Here is a 13,033-nt window from a genome sequence, read left to right as displayed (position 1 = left end):
TTCCATTGGAAATTAATGTACTTCTGGTGTACCAAAATGCAATGACGCGTTGGTGTGATCGAGGCGTTAAGCTGCACTGATGTTCAGGTGTTGTCTCTGTGACCGTTCCCTGGTTCAGGTGAGATCTTTTATCTCTCTCTGTAGTTGTTTTTAGATGCTGTCAGGTCTATAGTTTTTTTGCAATTCAATTTGTTGTTGGATGTCAGTAGGCCTTCATACTCTCTTTCTAATTGGTTATGAGAAGCAGCAAGGTCTCTGTGTTGCCTCTCTGACTGGTACTTGGACGCGACAAGTTACATGTAGTCTCTCTCCAGTTGGTCCTTAACCACAGCCTTCATAGCTGTTCATTTTCTGTAGCTCAGTTTGAGTTGAAGTCAAGGCATCATTTTGGATCCAGATCTGGTTCTTGGCTGTGAGGATGGTGTCGTAGTTGTCCCTCAGAAGCTGAAATTATGCCGCCAGTAAGGTGCAACTGATAGAAGCTGTGTAATCTGGTGAGATGGACACAAAGTGTGAGTGTTAACAATTAGTGTACAGCAGATTGTTTTAGTATATGCTGCCTTTAAGGTTATAGTGAGGCCCAGAGCCATGTATTTAGATTTTCTAAATACATGGCTCTGGAATGGCCAAGGCCCATAAGGATGTGATGAAGAATATGCCTATTGTGTCCTCCTGTAATCATAGACCTGAGATGGTTAGGATTGATAGCAGTATCCAGGGGCTTGAGGCGTCACTACAGACCCGGGTTCGATCGGGAATCCCATAGAGTGGCGCACAATTGCCCCAGTGTTGTCCGGGTTGGGAGAGGGTTTGACCGGGGGGGCTTTACTTGGCTCATCGTGCTCTAGCAACTCCTTGTGGCGGGCCGGGCGCCTGTAGGCTGACTTCGGTCGTCAGTTGAACTGTGTTTCCTCCGACACATTGGTGCGGGTGGCTTCCGGGTTAAGCGGGTGGTGTTATAAAGCCCGGTTTGGCAGGTCATGTTTCGGAGGATACATGACTCGACCTACGCCTCTCCCAGGCCAGTTGGGGAGTTGCAGCGATGAGACAAGATCGCAATTGGATATCATGAAATTGGGGAGAAAAAGGGTGTACATTTAAGAAAAGGAATAATGCAGTATCCAGGGGCAACACAGACCTATTAAAATAAGAAGCATTATACAGCTCATTGATTGAAAAAACAAGGTAGCCTAGCTGTTAAGCAGTTGGTCCAGTACCCAAAAGGTTGCTGGTTTGAATCCTTGAGCCAGAAAGGTGGAAAAATATGCTGTTCTGCCCTTGAGAAGGGCAATTAACCCCCAACAACTGCTCCCCACTTACAAAAAATGATTGCAGTTTTGAAAGTGCAGTAACTGCAATTCACTGTGGTATTTTGGATGCAGAATAACTGCAGTTGGACTGTAGTTATACAGCACTCTAACTGCAATTACAGGCAACATTTCTGCAGTAAAAAAAAAAGAAGCTGTTATTGTGGACGCAGTATTTGCAGTATACTGCACTCTGACTGCAATCTTTTTTCGTAAGGGCCGGGTGTCGATGACGTGGATGTCGATTAAGGCAGCCCCTCGCACCTCTCTTATTCAGAGGTGTTGGGTTAAATGGGGAATTCACATTTTGGTTCTATGCGTTCAAATGTGCAACTGTATGGGGTCAATTTCACGCCATATGTGTTGAATTTAAAATAAAATAAATCGTGAACATGAAAAATAAAGTTGAGAATTTGACATTATATTTTCGAGGACGGGTGAAATCAAAAACCAAACAATTGAAAGCAAAATGTATAGAATTATTTTAAACATCAAAAGCAAAACCCAAAAACGTGTAAGCAAATAATTTTTAAGCGAGAGCAAAACTCTATGACAAATTATAAAAATATATATATATTTGAAAACGAATGAAAAAAATCGTTTTCGGTTCAACTTTCCCAGCAACCAACCCTATTGAATCCATTTTGCCTACGCTCTTGCCTACCTTTTGGTTACGCTACTCGTATATTTGCTTTCGATGTCTGTTACATTGCTTTCACTGCCAGTCTTTTCGATTGCGAATTTTGGCATTATTTTTCCCTGAAGGGCGTGGTTTAGAGGGAGGCCTAGACAATGAGTCTCCATTGGTCCGCTAGTTTTGGAGCGACGGTTCGTTTTAACCTAATCAATGAACATGACAGACAGGTTTACCTGTTGGACAACTTTCGGTGCAGGTGTTTGGCGAACCATGTCTTATTTGTGTTTATAATTATATACATTTTGCTTTCAATTGTTTGGTTTTTGATTTCAACATCCATTATTTCACCCGTCCTCGAAAATATAATGTTTACATTCTCAACTTTATTTTAAATGTTCATGTTTTATTTTATTTAGAATCAATACATATGCGTGAAATTGACCCCATACAACTGACTATGTTTCCCCTTCCCATATAAGCTTTTTGGACGAGAAAAAAAATACAAGAATTTGAAAGACCGAAGTCGCATTCCGTTCCAGCAGGTGGCGATAGTGCAAAATGTGTTTGCCGCTGTGCTCAAAGGAACGTCCTCCTTTGTTTAACGCATACGGTGTCTACGCTATGTTGTTATAAATGTACCTGTGATTATCCGCTAGCAAGCTGACACAACTTTTCTCCTCTAAAAATGTCCAAAATAGAGTTATTGAGAGTGTTTCTCAACCAGAGATTGACAATGGCAGCTGAGGAGATATTTGGCGTCGTTGAAGAAACGATAGCAGAGTACCAGGAAGAGAACAGCCGTCTGCGTAGCATGCTCGATGTAGTTATTAAACCAGATATACTATTACACAGAATAGGTGTGTGACTGAGGCTGCTAGCTGTTATATTTGAAACGTTCTTTGCATGTGTCAAGTGGTCAATGTCATGCTGTATCAACCAAAACCAATGTAGCTAGCTAGCTATGTTAGTATCTATCGAAATAGTTATCTATCTAACTAGAATACAAGTAATGTTAACGTTTTAGATGTTTTATTTAATTCTCTATCCTTCCCTCCAGACATCCAACAGCCCACTCACCCTGTATCTGAACAGGAGGTTCTCCCTGAGCAGCAACACTGTGAGCAGGAGTGGAGCCCCAGGCTGGGGCAGGAAGACCCACATTACACACAGATAAAAGAGGAACCGGAGGAACTAGAGTCATCTTTGAAAAATGACTCCAACCACCAAGACCTGACTCAGTCCTCACTTCTTTATGAAACCCAAAGTGAAGACTACGAAGAGACGTACTGTCTTCCCAGCACCTCAACTGCACAGAGGAACTACTCTCTACACAGCACCTTAACTGAACAGAGCAGCTACTCTCTACCCAGCACCTCCACTGAACAGAACATGATACAGATCAAACCAGAACTTAATGCAGAAGACAATGGAGTTTCAGAACCATCCCGTGAGTCTCAGCCCCTCTTTGCAGAAGATACAGAGTCTTCTGCAGCTCAGAGTAAAAACATAAAATGTGTCAAAGGGGAAGAGAGTAGACCTCTGTCAGATTCAAAGCCACTGAAATCAAAGAGATCACAGACAGTAAGAAAACAAAGTGCCTATATCCACTGTAAATTTTGTGGAATGTATTTCTCCTACTTAGCTTCTTTAGTGAATCATGCAAGAAAGCATGCACAGGACAAAGAATGTCTATGTGGTGTGTGTGGAATACACTTAGAGTCCACAGAAAGTATGTTAGATCATCTAGAAACCCACGTTGGAGCTAGAGTTTGTCATGTTTGTGGTACATTTTTTCCTGGGAGTGCTGAGCTGAATGATCATATGAAGGTTCACCCAGGGGAGAAATCGTTTCGCTGTCCTGATTGTGGCAAGTGTTTCAGAAAAAATCCAGATCTCACAGCGCACAAGAGGATTCATACAGGGGAGAGACCGTACCGCTGCCAGTTTTGTGGCAAAGGATTCAGTCAGAGTGGAAACCTGGCTGTGCATATGAAGAGCCACTCTGGGGAGAAACCGCATTGCTGCCCTGTTTGTGGGAAATGTTTCAGCAGTAAATCTTATATGAACACACACATGAAGATTCACACAGGGGAGAGGCCATTTTGCTGTCGTTTATGCGGAAAATGTTTCATAAGAAACCCTGATCTGACAGTCCACATGAGGACTCATACAGGGGTGAAACCATATAAGTGCCAGTACTGTGGCCAAGGCTTCAAACAGAATTATCACCGGAAACTACACATGAAGATCCACATGGGAAAAACCATATCATTGCCATCTTTGTGACATGTATATCAGCACTAGCACACAGTCAACCGGGCTTGAGATTTCACATGGAAGAGAAGACTTCACTGTAGTGTCTGGCAGAGGCTTTGCATAGACCGGAAGTTTGGGAGGACATATAATGACAATGCACAGAATACTTTAGTGTAGAAAATACTGACTGTAGACCTGGTTTGTGATACATGTTTCACTCAGCCGCTTTATTGAGGAAAGTTTTTACATGCAGTGACTGTTAATATGTGGTTGTTTTACCTGTTTTGAATGTACTGACTGTAAGTCACTCTGGGTAAGAGTGTCAACTAAATGACCAAAATGGAAATGCAAGAAATTAAATTGACACAGGAGAGAAACCGTGTCATTGTTTTATAAAAAAACATACATAAGGCAATGATTGCTGCTAAATGCTTAAAATGGATGAACTCCCCTAGAAGATACGAGAAGAACATTCAAAAGAGGGAGAAAACATAATGACAACGTGACAGTCGTCCCGTGTAGGGAGAGTCTTTCAGACAATACAAGAAGTGCATTAAAACATCTCATACACTAAATCTACTGTCATTCTTTATTTCTAGGAAATATATAAAAATATTCAGACACTGGAGAATAGATTGGGAAATACTTATTCAATCTGATCAGTAATTAGTAGTATGAAGGACGAGATATGAATTCATTTTGCCCAGTAATCAATGTCCTCTTCTCAAAAGAGGACAGTGGCGGCAGTGTAGCCTAGTGGTTAGAGCATTGGACTAGTAACCGAAAGGTTGCAAGTTCAAATCCCCGAGCTGACAAGCTACAAAATCTGTCGTTCTGCCCTTGAACAGGCAGTTAACCCACTGTTCCTAGGCCATCATTGAAAATAAGAATTTGTTCTTAACGGACTTGCCTAGTAAAATAAAGGTAAGAAAAAAAGCAGCAGACTCTGGCGCCACCTGCAGGAACGCCACGACCCGCGTCTTCCGCTCCAGCAGGGGGCGACAGTGCAACACGTATTATGCCGTACACGCAGAGACTGACAGCGCTCTTTGTCTTGACTTAGTTTACGTTGGTAGCTAGCTGGCTAACTTAGCTAGTTAGACAACGTTCCTTATAAAAACATGTCTAAAATAGAGTACTTGAGAGTGTTTCTCAACCAGAAATTGATAGCGGCAGCTGAGGAGATATTTGGTGTAGTTGAAGAAACGATAGCAGAGTACCAGGAAGAGGTTTCTCTCACAAAGGAGGAGAACAGGCGTCTACGGAGCATGCTGGATATTCGTTCTAAGCCACAGATCAAGTTACATAGACGAGCAGGTGTGTGTTTGTTTTTTCAACATTCGTTTAATATGAGATATGTTAAGCTATCAATGTGTATTTACTTTTTGAGAGTGTAGCTAGCTAGTTACAAAACCAGTGTCTGTAATAAGATTATTATTGTAAGCCTCGCTAACTACGTCAAGTCAGCTCATGAGTTTTCTATTTCATCCTTCTCTCCAGACCTCCAGCAGCTCCCTGTCACCGTGTCTGATGAGGTGGTTTCCCCTGAGCAGCAGGAGTGGATCCCCAGTCTGGGGCAGAAGGACCCAGAACCCACACGGATGAAAGAGGAACAGGATGAACCAAGGACCAGTCAGGAGGAAGAGAATCATTTCAATGAGTTTATCAATTCTTACGGCTGTGTATCAAGTGGCTATTATCAGGACCCAACTCAGTCCTCACATGGAGAGAGATACTCTCTACCCAGCACCTCAACTGAACAGATCAAAACAGAACCTTATGTAGAAGACTATGGTGTATCAGAACCAACCAGAGAGCCACAGCCCTTCTCTGCAGTAGATACAGAGTGTTCTGCAGCTCAGAGTGAAAACAGAGGACATATTGACAGGATGGAGTGTGGAGGACCTCTGTCAGGTCTAATGTTAAAGCCACTCAAATCAAAGAGAACAAAGACAGTAAAAGGACAAAGTTGTCATAGTGTTAAGGACAGGAAATTGAACCATCTAAAATCACACTCGAGACCCAGTGTAAGCTGGGATGCTGCTCCTAGTTGTAAGGTATGTGGAAAGCAATTTGACTCCATGGCGTCTTTATTAAATCACGTGCAAACGCACACACAGGATAAAGAACATCTTTGTGGTGTGTGTGGAAAATTCTGTCAGTCTACAGAAAGTATGATGGATCACCTACAAACTCACATTGGAGCAAAGTGTTGTCATATTTGTGGTAAATATTTTGCTTGGGATACTTTCCTGAAAAGGCATTTGAGGAGTCATACAGGGGAGAAGCCGTTTCACTGTCAAGATTGTGGCAAAGGATTTACTCAGCGTGGACACCTAAACTTACATATGAGGAGCCACACAGGGGAGAAACCACATCAATGCCAGGATTGTGGCAAAGGATTCAGTCAGAGTGGAAACCTGGCTGTGCATATGAAGAGCCACTCTGGGGAGAAACCACATCGCTGCCCTGTTTGTGGCAAATGTTTCAGCAGAAACCCTGATCTTAAAGTCCACATGAGGACTCATACAGGGGTGAAACCATATAAGTGCCAGTACTGTGGCCAAGAATTCAAGCAGAATTATAACCTGAAACTACACATGAAGATCCACATGGGAAAAACCATATCATTGCCATCTTTGTGACATGTATATCAGCACTAGCACACAGTCAACCGGGCTTGAGATTTCACATGGAAGAGAAGACTTCACTGCAGTGTCTGGCAGAGGCTTTGCATAGACCGGAAGTTTGGGAGGACATATAATGACAATGCACAGAATACTTTAGTGTAGAAAATACTGACTGTAGACCTGGTTTGTGATACATGTTTCACTCAGCCGCTTTATTGAGGAAAGTTTTTACATGCAGTGACTGTTAATATGTGGTTGTTTTACCTGTTTTGAATGTACTGACTGTAAGTCACTCTGGGTAAGAGTGTCAACTAAATGACCAAAATGTAAATGCAAGAACAGTACTCCAACAGTCCAATTAAACACAGAAGAGAAGCCATATACTTGTGTTATTCAAATGGATGAAGTCCCCTAGAAGGTCTGAGAACATTCACAAGAGGGAGAAACACAAATAACAACCTGATGAAAATCCTCCTGACAACATGGCAGTTGTCCCCTGTGTAGAGAGAGTCTTTCAGACAATACAAGAAGTGTGTTAAACATGTAGTTCTCCAAGTTCTTTATTCCTCTGAAATACATCACTCCTCTCCTCTTCCTTTAATTAATTGCAGACATGAGAATGTTGGATTAGTGATAGCAGTATGGTGTATTCTATTTTTGGTGTACTTTAGTGATCTAGGGAGGCAATGATTGATCTAAACTTCAGATTTGCACCAGTAGTGCTGTAGCAGCGCCACCAGCTCTGCAGTCTACTACATGTAGGTCTATGTGCTGGGCTAGAATAACAATATACAGACACTGGAGAATAGATTGGGAAATACTTAAACAATCTGATCAATGACAAGAGAATAATTCATTTTGCCCAGTAATCAGTATCCTTCTTAAAATTAGAATCAACTCTGGTGCAAACTGCAGGAGCTTCACGACCTGCGCTTTCCGCTCCAGCAGGTGGCGATAGAGCAAAATGTATTATGCCGTGCACGCACAAAGACTACATAATGAAGAGATGCTCATGTCTCCGCCCTTACAGTGGGAAGGTAGGCGACAACCTTGGGTCAAAAATAAGCCCATATAAACGCGTTGGCCTAGTTTCGGACAGAGTTAGGGGAGAGTGAAACCCTCTGGCTTTGCATCAGCGCTCTTTATTTTTTCGACTTAGTAGCTATCTAGCAAACGTTCCTTCTGTACAAATGTCTAAAATAGAGTTATTGAGAGTGTTTCTAAACCAGAGATTGATAGCGGCAGCTGATGAGATATTTGGTGTCGTTGAAGAAACGATAGCAGAGTACCAGGAAGAGGTTTCTCGCACAAAGGAGGAGAACAGGCGTCTACTGATCACGCTTGATATCCTTACTAAGCCAGATAACAAGTTACATAGACAAGAAGGTGTGTTTGTATTTTCAACATTCGTTTAATATGAGTGACGATAAGCTATCAATGTAATAAAATGTTGAGAGTGTAGATAGTTCCAATGTCTGTAAGAAGAATACTCAATCTTAAACCCGGCTAACAATTCTAGGGTGAGGATTTATATATATTTTGATGTCACCCGTAATCGTCCCACGTTTGTTTGTCCAGTTTTCCGTTAGTTATGGAAACATGATATCTATGTTAGCAAAACCATTTTGAGAACCCGTTAGCATGTTTTGATGTTAAAGTTAGAACATTCCATGTTTAATGTCACACAGATCTTATCAAGAACGTGGCTACAATGTTATCAGAATATATAACATGCATGTTCTAGACGCGCTATATGGGACGTTGCAAAAACATTTATGTGTCCGGTTTTCTGAGGGTTAGGGGAATATTCTAACGAAGTCCCACAAATTATACACAGGACATGGTTGCCAAGTTCTCGGAATTTAAGATATTCGTGTTCTAGACACGTTTCATGTGAACATTGCAATAACATTTCTGTGTGTCAGTTGTCAGCAGTCGCCTGATTTGTCCAGAAAGAAACGTTCTCCCCCCAAAAATCATTGCACATCACGTTTCTGTTGCCAAGCCCATCAAGGCCCTGATTGGTAATCCATTCACAGCTCTTTGTCTGTTGGCAAAGTTAAGGTTACTCACACACCCACAGTGCTTTTAACACACTGTTTTCAACTACCACATTTGACGTACATCATCACGTTGTGCATGTTGATTTATACAGCAATTATTATGCAACATTTCCTCACCTGGAATTTGAATTCACAACCCATTGGTTCACGGCAATCAGATATTCCTGCTACACCACCATGCCCGTGTCAGTTATCAGTTAATTGGACTATTCTCTCATTGATTTGATTGACTTATTTCAACAATTGAATGGCTTTCTATATTGTTATGTAGTGTTGCTGGGGATATTAACCTGTTTTAATGATACTCCTCAATCACTAGGATCAATATGTTTTTCTTGAGTGTACTTTTAACAGAACTGAGAGTTACTTAAACGTTCATTCACCCTATTGCTTACACATATCACGTTGTTTCAGGTCTACACAAGTGTCTAGGGAGGAGGGTTGGGGTTTCTTCTTGACAGGGCCTAACTATTGGTTTGTGTTGGGCCAGTAACCAAAAGGTTGCTGGATCGAATCCCCAGCTGACAAGGTAAAAATCTGTGGCTCTGCCCCTGAGCAAGGCAGTTAACCCACTGTTCCTCGGGCGCCGAAGACGTGGATGTCGATTAAGGCAGCCCCCCGCACCTCTCTGATTCAGAGGGATTGGGTTAAATGCGGAAGACACATTTCAGTTGAAGGCATTCAGTTGTACAACTGACTAGGTATCTCCCTTTCCCAATGAGCACATGCCCTAGAGCAGGGCCGTCCAACTCTTCCTGGAGAGCTACCATTTTCACTCTAACCCTAATCTAGCATACCGACTTATCCTAATTGGCTGGTGGATACACTGAATCAGGCTGGTGACAACTGGGGTTGGAGTGAACCTACAGGAGGGTAGCTCTCCAGGAACAGGGTTGGAGAGCCCTGTCCTAGAAATAACCTTAATTGGGACAGTCGTTAGGTTGTTCCTCATTGGTGCTAGTGGCCTTGGTTTGAGACCCGCAGGAAGAGGCAACCTACTCTCACATTCTTAGCAATATGTTAGTCATTATTTGGCAACAGTTACAACACACCAGTGTTTGAAGTAAATCTCTGTTAAAAGTACACTAAAGAAAATATTTTATTGATCATAGTGATTCAGAAGTATCATTTAAACAGGTTAATATGACCCATCAATATTAGACAACTATAGAGAAAGCCCTTAAATTGCTGGAATAAGTAAATAAAAAATCAAAGATAAGAGACTAATCAGATTAACAGACAGCCTACTTTACACAGACATGATGGCGTAGCAGGAAGATTGGAGTACTGTGAATTAAGGGGTTGAGAGTTCAAATCCCAGGTGTGGACATGTTGAATAATAATTACTGATTAATTGAACATGCACAATATAATCATGTATGTCAAATATGGAAGTTGAAAACACAGTATGTTAAAAGCATTGTGTGTGTGTGAGTATCCCTAACCTTGCCAACAGCCAAAGAGTTGTCAATCAATCAGTGGTTCACCAATCAGGGCCTTAATTGGCTGGGCAACAGTAACAAGACGTGATGTGTAAAACATTTTATTTTGTGGACATAAATGTTTTTGCAACATTCCTATTAAACATGTCTCGAGCATTAATATTTCATGTTCTGAGAACATGGCAACCATGGTCTGTGTATGTTTGGTGGGATGTTGATGGAGTATTCTCCTAACCAGCAAAAACTGGAGACATGAATGTTCTTGCAACATTCCCATGAAACATGTCTATGGCATTTATATTACTTTCTGTTTGACATTAAGGGAATGGTCTCTTGGAAACATGCCTTGTACATCCCGGGAACATTCCTAAGAAAACGTTAGTTAATGACTGAATGAGACGCTTAAGGAAATATTCAAATAAAGTTGTGGGAACATTTGTTGTTAGCTGCGTATGTCAAGTCAGCTCTTGAGTTTTCTATTTCATCCCTCTCTCCAGACCTACAGCAGCTCCCTGTCACTGTGTCTGATGAGGTGGTTTCCCCTGAGCAGCAGGAGTGGATCCCCAGTCTGGGGCAGAAGGACCCAGAACCCACACGGATGAAAGATGAACAGGATGAACCAAGGACCAGTCAGGAGGAAGAGAATCATTTCAATGAGTTTATCAATTCTTACGGCTGTGTATCAAGTAGCTATTATCAGGACCCAACTCAGTCCTCACATGGAGAGAGATACTCTCTACCCAGCACCTCAACTGAACAGATCAAAACAGAACCTTATGTAGAAGACTATGGTGTATCAGAACCAACCAGAGAGCCACAGCCCTTCTCGGCAGTAGATACAGAGTGTTCTGCAGCTCAGAGTGAAAACAGAGGACATATTGACAGGATGGAGTGTGGAGGACCTCTGTCAGGTCTAATGTTAAAGCCACTCAAATCAAAGAGAACAAAGACAGTAAAAGGACAAAGTTGTCATAGTGTTAAGGACAGGAAATTGAACCATCTAAAATCACACTCGAGACCCAGTGTAAGCTGGGATGCTGCTCCTAGTTGTAAGGTATGTGGAAAGCAATTTGACTCCATGGCGTCTTTATTAAATCATGTGCAAACCCACACACAGGATAAAGAACATCTTTGTGGTGTGTGTGGAAAATTCTGTCAGTCCACAGAAAATATGATAGATCACCTACAAACTCACATCGGAGCAAAGTGTTGTCATGTTTGCGGTAAATATTTTGCTTGGGATGCTTTCCTGAAAAGGCATTTGAGGAGTCATACAGGGGAGAAGCCGTTTCGCTGTCATCATTGTGGCAAAGGATTCAGTCAGAGTGGAAACCTGGCTGTGCATATGAAGAGCCACTCTGGGGAGAAACCACATCGCTGCCCTGTTTGTGGCAAATGTTTCAGCAGAAACCCTGATCTTACAGTGCACATCAGGACTCATACAGGAGTGGAAGCATATAAGGGCAGTATTGTGGCCAAGGATTCAAGCAGAATTATCACCGGAAACTACACATGAAGATCCACTTGGGAAAACCATATCATTGCCATCTTTGTGACATGTATTTCAGCACTAGCACCCAGTCTAGGGCGTGACCCAGTCTGTCACACCCTGGGTGCTAGGCTTTTATTCTCTATTTTGGTTAGGCACGGGTGTGACTAGGGTGGGCATTCTAGTTTCTTTATTTCTATGTTTTCTGTTTCTATGTTTTGGCCAGGTATGGTTCTCAATCAGGGACAGCTGTCTATCATTGTCTCTGATTGGGAATCATACTTAGGCAGCCTTTTTTGCCACATTAGTTGTGGGTAGTTGTCTATGTTTGTGGCCTGTATAGCCCAAGTCAGCGTTATGGTCATTTTTTGTTGGATACATTCTTAATAAAAATAAATGTACACTCACCACGCTGCACCTTGGTCCGGTCATTTCCCTGACGACGATCGTGACACAGTCAACCTGGCATGAGATTTCACATGGAAGAGAAGGCTGGCAGAGGCTTTGCATAGACTGGAAGTTTGGGAGGACATATAATGACAATGCACAGAATACTTTGGTGTAGAAAATACTGACTGTAGACCTGGTTTGTGATACATGTTTCACTCAGCCGCTTTATTGAGGAAAGTTTTTACATGCAGTGACTGTTAATATGTGGTTGTTTTACCTGTTTTGAATGTACTGACTGTAAGTTGCTCTGGGTAAGACAATGCAATTATGTTTCACTGTTAGTCTACACCTGTTGCTTACAAAGCGTGTCACAAAAATAAAATTGATTTGATTTGATTGCTGCTAAATGCTTCAAATGGATGAAGTCCCCTAGAAGGTCTAAGAACATTCACCAGAGGGAGAAACCATAATGACAACCCGCTGAAAAACCTCCTGACAACATGGCAGTTGTCCCCTGTGTAGGGAGAGGGTTTCAGACCGTACAAGAGGTGCATTAAAACATGTCGTTCTCTCAATCTACTGGCTTTATTTCTATAAAATACAGTGCCTTCAGAAAGTATTCATACCCCTGGACTTATTACACATTTTGTTGGTTTACTGCCTGTACTCAAAATTGATTAATTTTTTCACACCCATCTACACGCAATACCCCATAATGACAAAGTGAAAACATATTTTAAGAAATGTATTGATAATGAAATACAGAAATCTCATTGACATAATCACACTCCTTAGCTCAGGTTGTGACGGCCCTGAATT

General features: G+C 41.9%; 3 protein-coding genes across 3 annotated transcripts; all 3 read left to right on the top strand.

The window, feature by feature from the left end:
- The first annotated feature begins 2,512 nt into the window (after nucleotides 1-2,512).
- On the top strand, nucleotides 2,513-4,765 carry LOC112226009 (zinc finger protein 567). Its single transcript, XM_024390193.2, has 2 exons — nucleotides 2,513-2,801; nucleotides 3,002-4,765. Exons 1-2 carry the CDS (start codon nucleotides 2,630-2,632, stop codon nucleotides 4,228-4,230), a joined length of 1,401 nt encoding a protein of 466 aa, XP_024245961.1. The 5' UTR covers nucleotides 2,513-2,629; the 3' UTR covers nucleotides 4,231-4,765.
- Nucleotides 4,766-5,227: 462 nt separating this feature from the next.
- LOC121841336 (zinc finger protein 227-like) lies at nucleotides 5,228-7,374 on the top strand. The gene is made up of 2 exons (XM_042308765.1): nucleotides 5,228-5,517; nucleotides 5,701-7,374. Exons 1-2 carry the CDS (start codon nucleotides 5,322-5,324, stop codon nucleotides 6,843-6,845), a joined length of 1,341 nt encoding a protein of 446 aa, XP_042164699.1. The 5' UTR covers nucleotides 5,228-5,321; the 3' UTR covers nucleotides 6,846-7,374.
- A 473-nt stretch (nucleotides 7,375-7,847) lies between these two features.
- On the top strand, nucleotides 7,848-12,239 carry LOC112226001 (zinc finger protein 426). The gene is made up of 2 exons (XM_024390181.2): nucleotides 7,848-8,216; nucleotides 10,833-12,239. Exons 1-2 carry the CDS (start codon nucleotides 8,021-8,023, stop codon nucleotides 11,849-11,851), a joined length of 1,215 nt encoding a protein of 404 aa, XP_024245949.2. The 5' UTR covers nucleotides 7,848-8,020; the 3' UTR covers nucleotides 11,852-12,239.
- Nucleotides 12,240-13,033: the final 794 nt, after the last annotated feature.

Source organism: Oncorhynchus tshawytscha, linkage group LG03, assembly GCF_018296145.1.
Source record: "Oncorhynchus tshawytscha isolate Ot180627B linkage group LG03, Otsh_v2.0, whole genome shotgun sequence".
NCBI lineage: Eukaryota > Metazoa > Chordata > Actinopteri > Salmoniformes > Salmonidae > Oncorhynchus > Oncorhynchus tshawytscha.
Note: the sequence above shows the minus strand (reverse complement) of the source record. Positions and strands in the feature narration are given on the sequence as shown.